The sequence below is a fragment of the Bos javanicus genome, chromosome 7, assembly GCF_032452875.1.
Source record: "Bos javanicus breed banteng chromosome 7, ARS-OSU_banteng_1.0, whole genome shotgun sequence".
Taxonomy (NCBI): domain Eukaryota; kingdom Metazoa; phylum Chordata; class Mammalia; order Artiodactyla; family Bovidae; genus Bos; species Bos javanicus.
In genome coordinates, this window is record NC_083874.1 from 40,081,488 (window position 1) to 40,095,345 (window position 13,858).

At 46.3% G+C, this 13,858-nt stretch overlaps 1 protein-coding gene across 9 annotated transcripts in view; it reads right to left on the bottom strand.

The window, feature by feature from the left end:
- Nucleotides 1–13,858, bottom strand: part of LOC133251116 (interferon-gamma-inducible GTPase 10-like) — a 51,487-nt gene that overhangs the window by 23,196 nt on the left and 14,433 nt on the right. Inside the window, exon 2 of one of the 9 annotated variants that reach the window (XM_061423177.1) lies at nt 11,973–13,568. The exons of the other annotated variants lie outside the window; for them this stretch is intronic. Coding sequence (XP_061279161.1) covers nt 12,291–13,550 — 1,260 coding nt within the window. The 5' untranslated portion in view covers nt 13,551–13,568 and the 3' untranslated portion in view covers nt 11,973–12,290. Of the gene's footprint in view, nt 1–11,972; nt 13,569–13,858 lie in introns of those variants that run through there. 9 annotated transcript variants of the gene reach the window in all.

The following is a 13,858-nucleotide window of genomic DNA, read 5'->3' on the forward strand; positions in this document are numbered from 1 at the left end:
ACGTGAACCGTGAACTTCCAGATGTTCAAGCTGGTTTTAGAAAAGGCAGAGGAACCAGAGGTCAAATTGCCAACATCCACTGGATCATGGAAAAAGCAAGAGAGTTCCAGAAAAACATCTATTTCTGCTTTATTGACTATGCCAAAGCCTTTGACTGTGTGGATCACAATAAACTGTGGAAAATTCTTCAAGAGATGGGAATACCAGACCACCTGACCTTCCTCTTGAGAAATCTATATGCAGGTCAGGAAGCAACAGTTAGAACTGGACATGGAACAACAGATTGGTTCCAAATAGGAAAAGGAGTACATCAAGGCTGTATATTGTCACCCTGCTTATTTAACTTATATGCAGAGTACATCATGAGAAACGCTGGGCTGGAAGAAACACAAGCTGGAATCAAGATTGCTGGGAGAAATATCAATAACCTCAGATATGCAGATGACACCACCCTTATGGCAGAAAGTGAAGAGGAACTAAAAAGCCTCTTGATGAAAGTGAAAGAGGAGAGTGAAAAAGTTGGCTTAAAGCTCAACATTCAGAAAATGAAGATCATGGCATCTGGTCCCATCACTTCATGGCATCTGGTCCCATCACTTCATGGCAAATAGATGGGGAAACAGTGGGAACAGTGTCAGACTTTATTTTGGGGGGCTCCAAAATCACTGCAAATGGTGACTGCAGCCATGAAATTAAAAGTAAAATTAAATTACTCCTTGGAAGGAAAGTTATGACCAACCTGGATAGCATATTCAAAAGCAGAGACATTAGTTTGCCAACAAAGGTCCATCTAGCCAAGGCTATGGTTTTTCCTGTGGTCATGGAAGGATGTGAGAGTTGGACTGTGAAGAAAGCTGAGTGCTGAAGAATTGATGCTTTTGAACTGTGGTGTTGGAGAAGACTCTTGAGAGTCCCTTGGACTGCAAGGAGATCCAACCAGTCCATTCTGAAGGAGATCAGCCCTGGGATTTCTTTGGAAGGAATGATGCTAAAGCTGAAACTCCAGTACTTTGGCCACCTCATGTGAAGAGTTGACTCATTGGAAAAGACTCTGATGCTGGGAGGGATTGGGGGCAGGAGGAGAAGGGTACGACAGAGGATGAGATGGCCCTATGGCATCACTGACTCGATGGACATGAGTCTGAGTGAACGGGAGTTGGTGATGGACAGGGAGGCCTGGCGTGCTGCAGTTCATGGGGTTGCAAAGAGTCGGACATGACTGAGTAACTGAACTGAACTGAACTGAAAGTGAAGCAGATTGAGGTTAATTCAGGCAGCTTGTAAGAAGCTGAGCTAAGATTTGAACCCAGGCAATCTGAGTCCAGACTCCAGGCTCTCAAACACTCTTTGAGCACATAAGGGCCACAGGGCACTCTAAGCGCTATGATAGAAGTTTAGAGGAGACATTGGAAGGGATTGGCCATTGCCTAATGGGAATTTACAAAGGGTGTACTGACAGCTGTCCCTGGGTCCAGGTAAGGGTAGGACACTAGCTCTGTGACAGAGGAAGAGAAAGACCCCAAGAGGCCATCCTCATCTAGCACCCCATGGGAAGGGCTTTCTGAGAAGTCTGGGCACCATCCACACCCTGCTATGTACTTGCTGGTTGCCCTGGGATCAGCAGTGTTTCTAGAATTTCCCCTAGACCCCCCCTCTACTTGCATGGTTATTTAGTCTTGGTCCAGGGGCCCATTCACCTAAGGTCTTTGTTTTAGGGACATTGGCCAAACTCTTCCCCATCCCTGGCTCCATTTTCTCCTCTGGATCTCCGTCCAGACATCCAGGGGTGATTCTCCATCAAATGCTTCTCATGAGAGCTGAGGGCTGAATTCTCCTGTAGGTGCACCTGAGATTCTCAGAATCCCTGATCAATCCCTGTAGAACAGCTCACCATCAGGGCTAAGGACCCAGACATTGGAGCAGAATCCCTTCTAGGTTTACTCCTAGAAGGATGGGAGGCTCACCATCAAAGTTAAGTTGTCAAAATCAATTACCTTTATCTCAGTCAGTTAATACAATAATCAACAATTCTGAAATTAGCAATGTTAGCATAAACAACATTCATTACTTCTGCGGAGTGAGTCTGGGCCAGGATTTCTACAGCCAGGACTTCCACAGGCTTTTGTAGTATATGTTGGCTTCTACAGAGAGAACCCAGGCAACCTGGATTTCAGAGGACCTCATTTGATTGTGTAAACCCCTTGTTAAAGGAAGAAAGGAAAACTTAAAAGCTGAGACACAAAACTGAATGTGAGATTCAGTTAAGAGATTAAGCATGGACAGCTTATAAGACACTGTCTCTTTAAGCAAAGCTGAAGTGGGTTTTGGTGTGGGTTTTGCAGAAGCCAGTGCTCAGAGGTTGGGGATTTTCAGAGTTGAGAGTGTTTACTTTCCAGGCTCTGGCTGACTGGCTGACTTTCAGAACTGTGGTCACAGGGGACTTGTTATAGATTGGTGATCACACAGGTTGAAAACAGATTCCGGTGGTTTCTTTTTACCATGGCTACATGGTAAAGGCAGTAAGAGCTTTTAAATTCTCACCCTTCACAACCTTATCCTTCACTACCCTTCATCCACCATAGGCTCCCTGATCAAAGTCTTCATTGCTCTGGCCTGAGATCTTTGAGGAGAGAAGGAAGAAAGGAAGTTGGTGAACAGGTTGGGGAGCATTGCCTGAGAGCAGGAAGGAACCTCAGAGTGCTCCGAGCTGGAGGTCTTGCCCTCTCTCACACCTTTCCCACCTTCCGAGGTCTGCTTAACTCACCTTTAGAGTAAGACAAGGCAAGAGAAGAGATACTAACGGTGGTCTAGGTCCACAGTCAGGAAGCACTGGGGCATGTGTGGGGCTGGAAGGAGAGAGAAAAGTGGAAATGGATGAGGACCCCAGGCCAGTAAGCATGAGAAGCTAAAATGACCATGGTCCTGGCAACCTTATCTAAGAAACTTGCTTTATGGTAGCAAACCCACGTGTGCGTGCATGCTAAGTCGCTTCAGTCGTGTCCGACTCTTTGCCATCCTATGGCCTGTATGTAGCCCACCAGGCTCCTCTGTCCATGGGATTCTCCAGGCAAGAATACTGGAGTGGGTTGTTGTGCTGTCCTCCAAGGGATCTTCCTAACCCAGAGATCAAACTCACGTCTCATACATCTCCTGCATTGGCAGGCAGGTTCTTCACCACTAGCTCCACCTGGGTAGCCCAGCAAACCCTTGAAGGCGGTGCTGATGGAGGGAAAGAGACGGCTACAGGTGGGATGCAGGGTGCTGGAACTTCCCGTCAGAGGGTCTTAACATCCACACCTCGGACCACGAGGAGCCACATGGGGTACCCAAGTTTGATTAGGCCTTTTATCCTTTCCAGGGTGAGAGTACATTCCTTGTCCCTGTTCCCCCCACCCCTGATTTCTGGGGGCAAACCCTGAGCAAGGAATACTTGTAGCCTAGGGCTTCTTCTCTGGGAACCCAGAACACTTGGCTTTTCACACTTGCCATCACCCTCCCCTTGGAGCCCGAGACTTCTCTCTGTGTGGTGAGGACCCCACTGTACCCCTGCTTGAAATGCTTCACCTGGGTGGCCTCTACTGCCAGTCAAATGACTCTTCTATATGTCAGATCTTTGAAGTTCTGGAAATTCACTAAATGCAGAGATAAACTGTAATATACTGAAGAGTTTCGGAGAAGGCAATGGCAACCCACTCCAGTACTACTGCCTGGAAAATCCCACGGGCAGAGGAGCCTGGTAGGCTGCCATCTATGGGGTCGCTAAGAGTCGGACATGACTGAGCGACTTCACTTTCACTTTTCACTTCATGCATTGGAGAAGGAAATGGCAACCCACTCCAGTGTTCTTGCCTGGAGAATCTCAGGGATGGGGGAGCTTGGTGGGCTGCCGTCTATGGGGTTGCACAGAGTCGGACACGACTGAAGCGACTTAGCAGCAGCAGCAGCAACTGAAGAGTTTAGCAAAGTGTTTTGCTTAGAAAGTGTTAAAAACCACAAGGAACTGAAAGAAGGTTGGTTAGCTGAGATGACACACATTTGAGCGTGGGGTGCACAGCAGATACTCCATCATGTTTTGTGCTAAATTACTATTACTTTGAACTTTCTGTGAAACATGATGATATTAATGTAGCTGTTCCTTATATGTCAATGGAGTTATATGAGATTGATTTGTGGTGACTTCAAGTTTTCAAAAAAGGCTCCAAAAAATAAATGCAACTTGTCCATTAAAAAATTTACCCTCATTTTCCAAATGAAGAGATGGAGATATATATGACTCGTGCCTGGAAAATCCCATGGACGGAGGAGCCTGGTAGGCTGCAGTCCATGGGGTCACTAAGAGTCAGGCACGACTGAGCGACTTCACTTTGTCTTTTCACTTTCATGCATTGGAGAAGGAAATAGCAACCCACTCCAGTGTTCTTGCCTGCAGAATCCCAGGGATGGGGAAGCCTGGTGGGCTGCCGTCTAGGGATCACACAGAGTCGGACACGACTGAAGTGACTTAGCATAGCATAGCAGAAATGGAATCAAGACAAGTGCTATATGCTCTTGCTTAAGTTAATTTTTTCAAAGCTAATTAATTTTCAGCCCTTCCTATAGGAGGACAACCTCTGCCCAGGAGACAGTAAGGCCCAGGTGGACCCTGGGATATCCTCAGCCTCGTATCCCCAGAAGCCCTGCATGGGGAAGTGCTTTCACATTTGCTGAATGAGGTGTTGATACTGTGGATGCGCAGCCTCTAATCACTGGAAAAGCAGTGAGCAGCATAGCTTGGCCATCATTCTACAAGGGCACAGTGAGCTGCTGTGATGAGGGGTTGGAGGGACAGGTACCAGTCTGGTCCATAGGCTTGCTCTTGTCCTTTAGGAACCTCTTCAGAAGGTAGACACACTCATGCTCCAGTCCAGACTCTGCTTCTCAGTGGCCATATCACCTCCCAGTTGTACTTGGTAATGAGAATGACAAGGCGGATATTGGTCTCTAAGTTAGTCTCTAAGTGATGCAGTAGTCCTTCACAAACTGGCAAAGCCCTTGGATGCTGCCATCAGCCAGGATCTAGAATCTGACCATGAGCTGGAGAACATGGCCCTGGAAGGCTCCAGCCTTATTATGGTTTTTCTGGGGCAGGAGGTAGGATGGGGTGTAAGAACCCAGGGAGGCTGCCTCACAAGACTGGCTTTCTGCTCAAAGCCTGAGGATCCTTTCAGGTACAAATGAACTTATTTACAAAATAGAAATAGAGACACTGATGTAGAAAACAAACTTATGGTTACTAGGGGATGATGGGTGGGGAAGGGATAAATTGGGAGATTGAGACTGACATACACACTACTATGTAAATGAGATAACTAATAAGAACCTGCTGTATAGCACAAGGAACTCCACTCAATACTCTTAATGACCTATACGGGAACATAATCTTAAAAATAAGAGTGAATATATGTATACATATAACTGATTCACTTTGCTGTACACCCGAAACACAATATTATAAATCAATTATACTCCAATAAAAATTTAAAAATAAAACCAGAAGGGACTTCCCTGGTGGTCCAGTGGTTAAGAATCCACTTGCCGATGCAGGGACATGGGTTGAATCCCTGGTCCAGGAAGATTTCACAAGCCTCAGAGCAACTAACCCCATGTGCCACAATTACCGAGCATGAGCGCCTAGAGCCTGTGTTCTGCAAGCAGAGAAAAGAAACAAAGGGCTAAGTCGTGTCCAACTCTTGGGATCCCATGAACTGTAGCCTGCCAGGCTCCTCTGTCCATGGGATTCTCCAAGCAAGAATACTGGCGTGGGTTGCCATTCCCTTCTCCAGGAGATCTTCCTTGCCTAGGAATTAACCCAGGTCTCCTGCATTGCAGGCAGATGCTTTACTGACTGAACTACACAGAAGAGAAGCCACTGCAATAAGAAGCACCAGAATGAAGCCCTGCTCGCCACTACTAGAGAAAGCTTGCACAACAATGAAAACCTGGCACAGCCAAAAAATAATTAATTTAAAAAAGGAAAAATAATGATGCATATTCAAACACACTGTCACTATTAAAATTTTATTATTAATGAGAATATTTACTGTGTGAAAAGGTTTTAAGTATATTTAATATGTAAAATAAATGTTAAAATGTAAAAAATAAAGCCTGAAGACCCTTTCAGGATATGCAATTTGTATTTGTGCTTTTTGGTACATTGAACATGGATAATTGGAAGCTCTCTGAGTCTGTCTTATGATTCTCTCCTCCACACAGTGCTTTTATGTGAATTGCCCTACTTCAAGGCTGCTTCCACCACTCCAACCTTGACAGCCTATTCCTCCCCAGGGTACCAGCACTGGTCAGCCAAGCAGGGAATGTCTTGCTGCCCCCTGACCTGCTGGGTGAGATGAGTAGTCCTGGACCTCAGGTCTGGGGTCTCTACGGGGTGATGCTGTGCTGCTTCCTGAATCACTCACCCTGGCTCTCACTGAAGTAGCCCATCATGATATGCAGGCAGTCTTGGAACCATCGTGACTCCACTTTCCAATGCTCAGTGTCAGCCTGGGTGACCATTAGGTCCTCCAGGCACATGAAGGCACTGTACCCAGGGATTCTGGGGGTGAGCCTGTGATATCACATGGAAAGAACAGCAGAGAGTGGGATCCTGGGAGGGGAAGAAGTTCCTGTCTCTAGGTCATGATGGACCTGAGTTGTCCTGACTTCACTTGTTCAAGCCTTTTCATGACCCCCACTTTAGAGATGAGGACACAGAGACACAGGGAGGTTAGTCTTCTGCTCATGGTCACAGAGCTGGGAAGCAGATGAACTGGGTCAGAAGCAAGGCTGTGAGGTTCCAGAACACACACAGGGTCCCTGCAAAACTGAAGGGAAAACCCAGTGATCTTGCCACCATACTCCCACCCTTCATGGGCTCAGAAGCCCTGGGATCCAGCTCTGGGTTGGTCCTTATTAACTGTGTAACTTGGACAATAGTCTCTGCAATGGAAATACTAAATCTCTTTGTGAGGCAGGAGAGTGGACATGGGTGAAGGGCTGGCTGGGACTGGAAAAGGTGGGTATACACAGGGCTGCACAAGAAGAGGTATATCATGTTACTAGTAGAAGAGCTGGGCTTTAAGGCTTCTTTGGGAAGTAGGGATCCTGGGTAATCACACAGGGCTCCACATCCCTCTGCATCTTGCTGCACATAAAATAGGCTCAGAAGGAAATGAGACAGGGAGGGGAACAAAAGCCACACTAGGAGGGTTTGGACAAGGGGAAGCAGAGGACAGGGGCCAATCCAGGTTCCTACCCCTAGAGATGGCCCCTTCTCAGGAGCCACTGACTGATCTTGAATTGCTTTCAGCTCCTCAATTCTCCATCCCCACCACCCGCCTAGTGTGGGCAGTGCTGTAAACCCTCAGGAGACAATAAAATAGAGGTGACCTGGGAAACCTAACTGAGGTAAGTTATACTTGGCAGGAGAAGGAGGGTCAGGGAATAGCCAGGCTTATTTGGGAATGGCATTCTAGGGACAGATTCATCATCACTGGGAAAGAGTCTTCCAGACAGGGGTGTCCTGGAGACCTAGGAACAGGTGTTGACAGAGTGGGATTTTAGAGAGAGCCATGGAAACTAGCTGCTGGTCAGAGGAGCTTGAGCCCAGGATGCAGTAGAGGAGGCACTCCTCTGGTTCACCCAAGACCCCCTTTCTCCACTGGACCTTCCTGGACCCTCTGTCGTGTTTTCCAGGTGGTGCAAATGAGGCAAAAGTTGGGAAAGCAGCACCTTCCTTTCTTGCGTTGTGAAGTGTCTGCTTCTAGCTGGTCTCTTGCTGCTGTAGGTGCAACAGGGGTGGCAGCTGGTGTAGGGAAAGTGGCAGGTGTGTAAGCAAGTGCTTTCTAAGTGTTAAAGCCAGCAGATAGCTAGATATGAGCAAAGGGGGGCCATGGACCAGGTGGCAAGAAACCACACATCTTGTGGTAACAAGGGTCCTAGAGGCAGACAAAAGAGGCAGAAAGGTGGGACTCTCTAGCTGTAACTTTCTGCTCATTATGTCCTCATTACAATAGAAGTAGCTTTGCAGATAAGAATTTGCCATCATAAGCTGACACCGTGACACTTCCAATCAAGACCAAATATGAACAAAAATCTCTCCTCACCTCCGGAAGGTGGAACCATAATAGCAGAGGGACTGCTGCTGTTACTGCTAAATCGCTTCAGTCGTGTCCGACTCTGTGCGACCCCATAGACGTCAGCCCACCAGGCTCCCCAGTCCCTGGGATTCTCCAGGCAAGAACACTGGAGTGGGTTGCCATTTCCTTCTCCAATGCATGAAACTGAAAAGTCAAAGTGAAGTCGCTCAGCCGTGTCCGACTCTCAGCGACCCCATGGACTGCAGCGTACCAGACTCCTCCGTCTATGGAATTTTCCAGGCAAGAGTACTGGAGTGGGTTGCCATTCATTGTCTTCTCCGCAGAGCGACAGGAGAGCACTATGGCAGCCCTGCTCAGCCATTGGTCGGTGCCGAGTGGGCCCCTCCCCCAAGCAAGCAACTGTCAGTCAGCGACTCTTCGTGGTTCCGCAACTGTCAAGGAGCAACTGGCAGTGATCCTGCTCAGCCATTGGTCGGGGAGCAGTGGGACTCTTCCCCCTTCTGCATAAAAGGAACCCGAATTGGTACTGAGGAGAGATGGTTTGTTTGTGTTTGTTTATTATTTATTTATGGCTGTGCTGGGTCTTCACTGCTGCGTACGAGCTTTCTCTAGTTGTGGCGAGCAGGGACTACTCTGTAGTTTTGGTGCTCAGGCTTCTCACAGTGGGGGCTTCTCTTATTGAAGAGCCTGGGCTCTGGGCTGTGCTGGCTTCAGTGGTTGTGGCAGCCCAGCTTAGTTTCCCCTTGGTAGGTGGTATCTTCCCAAACCAGGGATCGTACCTGCATCCCCTGCACTGGCAGGTGGATTCTTAACCGCTGGACCCCCAGGGAAGTTCAAGAGATGGTTTTTGGGTAATCTTCTATCTTCTTGGTGTGCTAGCTTTCCAACTAAAACTTTTATTCCTGTTCCAACGACTTGTCTCCCAATTGATTGGTCTGTCTATTGTGTGAGAGGCAGAGAGAGCCTGGGCTTGGTAACAGAAGTAGGATGAAAATCAGGAAATACGATCCAAGACCCCTCTCTCTTCGGTGACTATTCCATCCAACCATTTTAATACCCGTATCACCAGTTTGCCAAAGGAACTCAGGGCAGTTACTCACATAAGCCTGCTCACTCTCCCTTCTGAGAGTGTGCTGAAGTGAAGTGAAGTGAAATCGCTCAGTCGTGTCTGACTCTTTGCGACCCCATGGACAGTAGCCTGCACCAGGCTCCTCTGTCCTTGGGATTTTCTAGGCAAGAGTACTGGAGTGGGTTGCCATTTCCTTTTCCAGGGAATCTTCCCGACCCAGGGATCGAACCCAGGTCTCCCTCATTGATAGACAGACCCCTTACCATCTGAGCCACCAGGGAAGTCTATCACTTAATAAATCCTCACTTTGCTTTCTTGGCCACTATTTCTTGTCTCTAAATTCTTTCTGTGAGAAGACACAAATAGCATTAGTGGCACAATGCTATTTACACAAACACAAGGTTGGCTTTATCATCCTCTGGTTCAGAAATCATTGTTTACTGATAGAGGGGATGTTGTGTAATGTGGGTGACTGACTGCAGTAATAACTCTAAAGCAACTACCTGAGATGACAGTTTTGCCTGCAAGGACTATTTTACTCCTCTAATACAAAGTGTATGGAAATTGCTTTAGCTAATGAGGAAAGAGACTGAAACTAAAATCCTTCCCAGAGAGCTGGGGGGACCCGTGCAGACCTGATCACACTACATCAGACTGTCACTGACCCACAGATTCCGCTCTAGTATTAACGGACAAGATGCTGGGTCATCTGAGAGGAAATTGGTCCATTCTCACTTCTCAGCCCTGTGCTGAGGCCAGGCCTGGAGCCTACACTACTTGGTGCAGGACCCCTTGGGGCTGTGGAACAAATGCAAGGCTGGAGGGGAAGGGCCTGGAGAATTCCATGGACAGTCCATGGGGTCGCAAGGAGTCCGACATGACTCAGTCACTCTCACTTTCTTTCTTTCAGTCAATGATTTGGGACAGACGACAGGATGGGGACTGTAATTTCTCAGCCAGTAACACTGAGCTGCAGGGATTAGAAGAAGGCCTCTTTCCTTTCTCACTAATACCAGCTCTCTCACTGTCATGAAAGGAGTTTTGTACTCACAGAGTAAGACATATGGGGACCAAGGAAGTGTATGGTACACTGATGTGATATGTCTGGCTATAGGCTGAAGGCTACCAAATGAGACAGGTTCACTCAATGCTTAAAATGTGGTCAGCTATCATATAATCTCCTGAAGGAGCTACAAAAGCCTCCTCTGACAGAGTCTGGAGGGACCTCAGATGCTACCCTTATAAGAGCCTGATGCTTATACACATTGATAGGTGGACTCACAGGTCTCAGTTTGGAGACATCTCAAAGTTCCATCCCCTCCCACCAGACTCTGAGACTTCCCTTCTTCTTCTTAGCCACCTCCCAATTCCCCACTTCGCTCTGCCTGTGAAATCATTCAGTCCCTTCTGAATGCCATGTTAGGTATAAGAAACTTCCCTTTCACCCTTGGACCATGTTGATTAAAGCAAAGCACTGGAACTGCCTCTCTATTTTCCTCCTCCTGAGTTCTTTCTTCCCAGATGGAAAGATTCATTAACCCTGCTGTCTCATCTGGGAAGAGGGAACTTTGAAAATAAAAAGCACAGATGTAAATATTTGATAACTCTTGTTTTGTAGCAAGGGTGTTTCCAAGGGACCCACACAAGATACATTTGATTTGTCCTTTGCAAATTGTCCTTTGCAACAAGTGGCCTTGTTGGAAGGCCACTGAAATGGAGTAAAAAGGTCCAGGGACCTTGGAAAGTCATGACTTCTGGAGGAGGAGAAGATTGTATGAGTCCCTGTGTTGGCCACATCTGATTGACAAGCTGAGGTAGAGGTAGAAGGAGGATTTCCTCAATATCCATGCTCTTTATAAGGACAGATGAGGTCTAGGGGCAAGTTAACAAACAGACTGTATTCTGAGAGTGTAAATACTGCACAGGGATGTGAGGAACAAAAGAATTTTTAAAATCAATGCATCCATAACAGAAGGTCACAAGCTCCTTCCCTTTTAACACTTCACATACCTATTAAATATGAGGCAGCGCACACAGTGATCTCCTTCATCCCCCACTGACTGCACCCTCTCCTGAGCAGAGGGCGAGCATGGAGGAGTAAAGTGATGGTGGGCTATGCATGCCCTCTTCCACATCTCAGTGCCCTCCACCCTCTGAGAGGACCTCCAGAATATGGGGATTTGAGGGATGACTTCTACCATGTACATATCTTACTCAGTACAGATCCTGATCCACTATCCTATACCAGTGATGGAAGAAGGAAGAAAAGTCACATATGTGACTATAATTACTATAACATCAGGAATGAGAATCCCTAAGACTGAGATAGGTGATGTTGATGTGTGCTAGGTCGTATTTCAGAAGTTTGATATAAAATTTGGTGAGTGAAAAATGCACTCATTTTCTCTCTTCTGTCAGTTCACTTATTCTTTGCTTTCCTTCCTAATTCATTTTTACTCTTTCATATCTCTGTCCCTCATATTGTCTTGTTAACCCAGTGTTGAAAAAGTTCTGGAAATATAAACCCTGAGTTGGTTTCCTTCCCCCTAATCCTCAGAAATATCTGAAAATATGACATTCTATACTCTCTAATCCTCTCTCAACTATTTCTCCTATGTAGTTCTCTAAACTCTTCACTTGACCATGGTCCCAAATGTGTGTATTTTCCCTCATTTTCATGAGGAGGACATTGAGATGATAATGTCCCAGTGATGATAATGATAACAGGGGATCATAATTCATAAAAATCCAATGGATAACAGTCATCCTCATTGTTGCCAAAATTTTATTATCTGAATAAATCATGCAAAAGCAAGCTACTTTATAACACTGGAAGATTAATGAAAGGTACATGGTGCATTTCTATCATGATTCAAGGAAAACAGCTTAGAGAGTGCAGTAAACAGGCTATGGGCAAATTCTCTTGTAGAGCAGTAAAGCATCAATGTGGAGCAATAGGCTTACTCTAACAGAAGATATTTTCAAATTGGGGAGCATTGGCCTTGGTGGTATGCAGAAGATCCTGACCCACTCAGAGAACACAACATGTGAGGTTCACTTATTCACATAGGCAACTCCACCCGTCTCTACTTCATCCTACCAGACTTCATCTCCTCAGTCTTAGCCAGGACTCTCTTAGCATCTTCCGCCACTGTATCAATGAATTTCAAATGTAGAAAGTAGACTTTATAAAACTGGAAAACAGAAGACGGGAGGAGTCCAGTAACTGAGAAAACAAACTCAGCACACTTCTTGACATTGGCTATTATACTGTCATCCTTCACAAGTGAGTTGAAATCTGTGGACTTCATGAGGCTGTAGATCTCTTGCTCAGATGTGCCCAGGTTCTGGGCAATCTGACTGACCGACTCCTCATCCAAACCAAAAAGGCTCTGATACTGTTTCAAGTCCCTCTCGTGTTCAGACAATTCAAAGCCACAGCAGAAAGGTGTCAAGGGAATGAAGGCCAAAACGGCTGCCCGGAAGGCTGTCAGCCAGAGCTTCTCCTTGATCATAGCTCTCTTCAGCTGAATGAAAGATTCAGACAAATTTGGCAACAAGAGGAGAGCGGTGTAGCGCTTTTCAGCAGGGAGATCCTGCAGCAGTGTCTCCTGCAGTTTTGGGAAATCAAACTCCTTCGACTTAAAGTTGGACACCAGGAAGACAGTCGGCTCAGATACAATTTTGCTGAGATTGATCAGACAGTTGTCTCGGATCTGCTGAAGGACTGTCTCCTTATTGAAAGATCTGGGTTTGCTTTTACTTTCATTATATAAATCACTATCCACCTTGGTTCTAACAAAGTAGAATTTTTTTCCCTTCTCCTGAATCTTCTGGGCCAGGAAAGCATCGTTTGAGCTAAACCGTGAGGACGAAATAATGATGAAATAGTCATAGTTATCATCTCCCACTACTTCTTGATAAGGGTTTGGAAGGGATTCTGGGGTCCCCGTTCCAGGCAGGTCCCAGAAGGTCATGTTGGGATACTTTGGATGTGTATAGGGAGTTTTCTTTCTGGTGGTTGGCACAACTCCAACAGAAGCAGATCCAGCCCCTTCATGACCAATTCCTCGCAAGACATTGATGAAACTGGACTTGCCAGAACCAGATTGCCCAATCACAGCCACATTCTGGGGAGCATTCTCGGCGCTCTGAAGTGCTCTCTGAATCTCATCAGCCACGTCTTTCGGTTGCCCCTTCTCAAAGCCTTTTAGAATACGTTTAAGGCTTACCTGAGAGAGGATCCCCCCCACTTCACTGACTAATGTTTTGTAGCCAGACAGAAACTCTGAGGCTAGTTGCTTAGAATCATTTTTTTTAATGACGTTTAAGAGGAGTGGATCCATGCCAGTTAACTGAATAATCTGTGGAAAAGAAGAGAGAATTAGGAGATAAGGTGAATGAAGCAACAGAACAGACACAGAGTCAGCTGAGAAAACACACTGGTCTTAACCGACCAGTCCCATCCCTCATGCAGACTCATGTCTCTACAGTTAATTTATTTTCTCTGATGACTTATTTTATTGAAGTATAGTTGATTTATAGCATTGTGTTAGTTTCTGGTGTACAACAAAGTGATCCAGTTACACATATATGGATTTATAGGTGGCTCAGTTGTGAAGAATCTGCCTGTCAATTCAGGAGACACAGGAGG